The following is a 3,927-nucleotide window of genomic DNA, read 5'->3' on the forward strand; positions in this document are numbered from 1 at the left end:
GACCAGGTGGTCAGCGGATCCTTCAGCGTCAATGTAACGGCCAATAACGTCCCCTGTAAGTATTGTTACTGTGTAAGGAAAAGATAGACACTAAATCCAACCCTTGTCAACAGCACAGTGTAATTCAATAAGAATAGCCATAGGAGTGCTAACATTACGACTGATGTCCCATGTATATTGAGATGATGGTGATTGATGATAAAGAGGATGCTGATTGCTTGCTTGATGATGATTATGATAACCATGGCGATGATGGTGATGATATAAGTGATGATAATGAAGAAAATAAAGATCATGATACTGATGATGATGTTGGTTATAAAGACGACGACCACGATGCTGATGATAAGGATTATGATTGACTTATTGATTGGTGATGTTGATGATGATTAGGACGACGGCGATGATATATAACCTGTTGCATCGAACCTTGACACATTGAAAGACTGACATTGCATCTCTATGGCTACCTTTCCTGACGTCACTGCAGGTGTCATACGTCATTCTGGTGGGAAATGTCTCCACATCAAATCCTATCCAGGCGAGGAACAGCCAATCAACAAGCTCGTTCTAAAGGACTGCGGTAACCGGCAGAGACAGCTGTTCGTTCATTGGCCTAACGGTAGTCTCATGCACGCTGTCTCCATGAAATGCCTCGTTCTGGACACAAAGGGAGAGATTAAGGAAGGGGTAGAGATAACGCTCGGGTAGGTTAACCTGCAGTCTCCTAAGGTAGCCGTTTAAGGCTGCAATGAAAGGGTTTAACATACAGAAAATCGAATGAAAAGGACAAGAAATGTACTTTTATCCAGCGTTGTATTGCTTTACATTTTGAAAATAATTACGGTGTATAGAAATGCAACGTGTTGAATAATTTAAAGGGAAGGCATATACTATGATATACGCATACATCATATTACTCAAGTGAAAATGAGTCGTCCCTCGGATAGGACGTAAAATGGAGGTCCCGTGTCTGGGGAGAGCCATACCCCGGGCACGTTAAAGAACCCGCCACATGTGCGATGGTGCGATGTGAGCGGTTCAAAACCTACATTACCTTGGCCGCACCTGGGGCAATTACTGTCGTATTGAGGTCACCTGAGTGGCGCCGAATGGCAGCTCGCTCCAGACACTTGCGACAGTCGTATTGAGGTCACCTGAGTGGCGCCGAATGGCAGCTCGCTCCAGACCCTTGCGATTTAGCCCCGCCTATTGTAAGCTCCTCGCAATTCAGCCGCTGGCTGCAAAGAGTGAGTAGTCGGCCCACCCAATAACAACAATAACAATACATGCATATCTACAATTTGACGCCTCTCTTGTTTTCGTAGAACATGTTTGAACGCATTTCCGACCCCAGAGTTTTTCGATCACATCACTCTGGCCAAAATGTAAGGCAAGTTGCAAGAGAACTGCATAACTTCGTCGCTGTGTAAAGTTCATTTAAGACGGATTCAATATTGTAGCAATTCTATTAGGCTGTTTTACAATTTTCATTAATGCTTTGAAATTATGCCTCGATGATCGATTGATTATTTTGACCAGTGAGTGCGATGAAAACAGCCTGCATGTCCGCCACACGCCGTCCCGGACTCTACAAGACATGTCTACCGGCATGTGTCTCCACCCGTACGGCGGGGCCGGTACCCCGGATGAAGGCACACACGTCGTCATCTTTAGCGGGTGTGAGGAGGATAGACTCATGTTCGAATATATGGAAGGTAAGATGAAGGTTATCCACAACGTTGATCTGATGATATTCAATGTTTATTAATTTTCCACACATAGGATGTATATGGTGGCATGAGGCCTGCTCAGTAACAATAGCTACCGAATAAATCGTCAAGCATAGCAAGTGGATTAAAGAGCCAGGTATCAAAAATTCATTCCGGTTAATTTTGTTCTCTTGGGTATGAGAAAAGCATTTAAATATACTCAGCTAATTCACGACACGAATTTCTAACTCTTATATCCATCGTGGGACTTGCTTTTTAGGAAAGGCATTAGAGAATGGAGCATCCCACTTTGTTATGTCTCAGTGGTGTTTTGACTTGACGTCGTAATGTTTTCAAATCCAATTCACTTAATGTAGCTTGTGGCCATCTTTGCGTATAATATCAAAAGGTTTTAAAGATAAATTCATTAATGTGTGTTCCTAATGGCTTTTCCTGTTTCATGATCCAGATCCTTCCACCTTGCCGAAGTGCACACCTTCCCCCGGAAGTGTCCGTCCGGACTCTGACGGGTTCTTCCTGCATGACAAGTGGTATAGTCGGCACTGCAACGCCAGGAGATTCCCGGGGGCAGACAGCATCTCACAGTGTCTGTCGGGGAAAAACCTGATCATCCAGGGGGTGAGTACACGGGGCAACAAACATGGAATCGGACTTGTAATACTGTTTGACAAAAAGGTCCGATTAAAAAGCAAAAAAAGACATGGAAAATAGCCAGAGCAAAAACTCTAGTAGTAATGTTCAGTTTAGATTCAGAACGAAAGTTATGCCAGGCTATGAAATCATTTTCTAGAACTGAACAACATAACGAAGATACCCCCTAAAAACGAACAGCTGATGGACGTGGATGATTCATTTATTAATCGATCGACTATTGATACATTGATCTCTGTTGTCAGGACTCCACCGCCCGCCAGTGGTTCGAGCACCTGCACATGACGCTCGGGCTCAGCACCATCCGGCTGGCTCCGGACCTGGACAGCTGCCGGCTCGGGCCGTGCGCAGCACACAACAACCTCACTGACTTCCACATGCACTTTCAGGTAAGTGGAAGTCCGGACCACGTTTGACCATCTCAAACGTAAGGCCATGCTTACTTCAGTTTATGGATGACATCCAAAGGCAGTATGTAGAACTTTCTGTCAAAGATTCAGTACCGTGGTTAGTGCTTTCAGTACCATGGACAGTACACTCAGTACCATGGCCAGTGCATTCAGTACCACGGATAATACGTTCCTTAACGTTGATAGTACCTTCACTACCACGGACAGTACATCCACTACTATGGATAGTACTTTCAGTGAGTAGTCCATTCACTACCATGGATAGTATTTTCAGTACCATGGACAGTACACTCAGTACCATGGCCAGTGCATTCAGTACCACGGATAATACTTTCCGTAACGTTGATAGTACCTTCACTACCACGGACAGTACATCCACTACTATGGATAGTACTTTCAGTACCATGGATAGTATTTTCAGCACCATGGATAGTACATTATGTGCCATGGGTGGTACTTTCAGTAGCACAGACAGAATTTTCTTTGCCATAGGCAGAATTCACAGGACTACTTACTTGCAGTACTTTCGGTATACAACAAGCAAGGAGGAAGAAAGCCAATTAGAATAAGGGAATGTTAACCCATTCAAATCTCTTATTCCCTCCCTCGTCTAGTTTCACAACTTCCCAGTGAACGGAAACCCCTTCAAAGTGCACAACATGGAGTACATTGTGGACGCACTGGATCGACTAGAGGGCGGGCCCAGAGTCACCTTCGTGATCAACATCTGGGCTCACTTCACCCCGGAACCGGTGGACGTCTACCGTAGGAGGATACTGGCCATCAGGGACGCCATCTTGCGGCTTCATCAGAGATCGCAGGACACACTGGTCGTGGTGAAGTCGGCCAACATGGCATTGAGCTCTTTTCCTCCAGACAGGCGGCCGATCACGCCGGACTTGTACCTACAAGCCGATGACTGGTACTCGGAGGATTTTAACAACATGATGAGAGACGTTTTCTCGGAAACGAAGGCCGTTTTCTTGGATGTTTGGGACATGACGTCATGTCACCATGCGCCCCATGATATCCATCCGACATGGGGTTTGGTGAGTGAAGAGGTCAACCTGCTTCTCGCCTACATTTGTCCGGACAGAACACTGTAACGCTAGCCCACCTTATCCGGGGGTAAC

General features: G+C 45.5%; 2 protein-coding genes across 2 annotated transcripts; both read left to right on the forward strand.

Moving 5' to 3' along the window:
• Positions 1–6: 6 nt before the first annotated feature.
• On the forward strand, positions 7–714 carry LOC118403373 (NXPE family member 1-like; the record flags this gene model as incomplete). Its single annotated transcript, XM_035802074.1, is given in 2 exon segments — positions 7–55; positions 491–714. Coding segments are annotated over 2 exon segments (270 nt in total), but the record flags the coding sequence as incomplete, so codon positions are not given.
• A 464-nt stretch (positions 715–1,178) lies between these two features.
• On the forward strand, positions 1,179–3,908 carry LOC118403374 (NXPE family member 3-like). Its single transcript, XM_035802075.1, has 4 exons — positions 1,179–1,718; positions 2,182–2,351; positions 2,630–2,773; positions 3,409–3,908. Exons 1-4 carry the CDS (start codon positions 1,601–1,603, stop codon positions 3,898–3,900), a joined length of 924 nt encoding a protein of 307 aa, XP_035657968.1. The 5' UTR covers positions 1,179–1,600; the 3' UTR covers positions 3,901–3,908.
• The last annotated feature ends 19 nt before the right edge of the window (positions 3,909–3,927 follow it).

Source organism: Branchiostoma floridae, chromosome 16 (genome assembly GCF_000003815.2).
Source record: "Branchiostoma floridae strain S238N-H82 chromosome 16, Bfl_VNyyK, whole genome shotgun sequence".
NCBI classification, from domain to species: Eukaryota; Metazoa; Chordata; class Leptocardii; order Amphioxiformes; family Branchiostomatidae; genus Branchiostoma; species Branchiostoma floridae.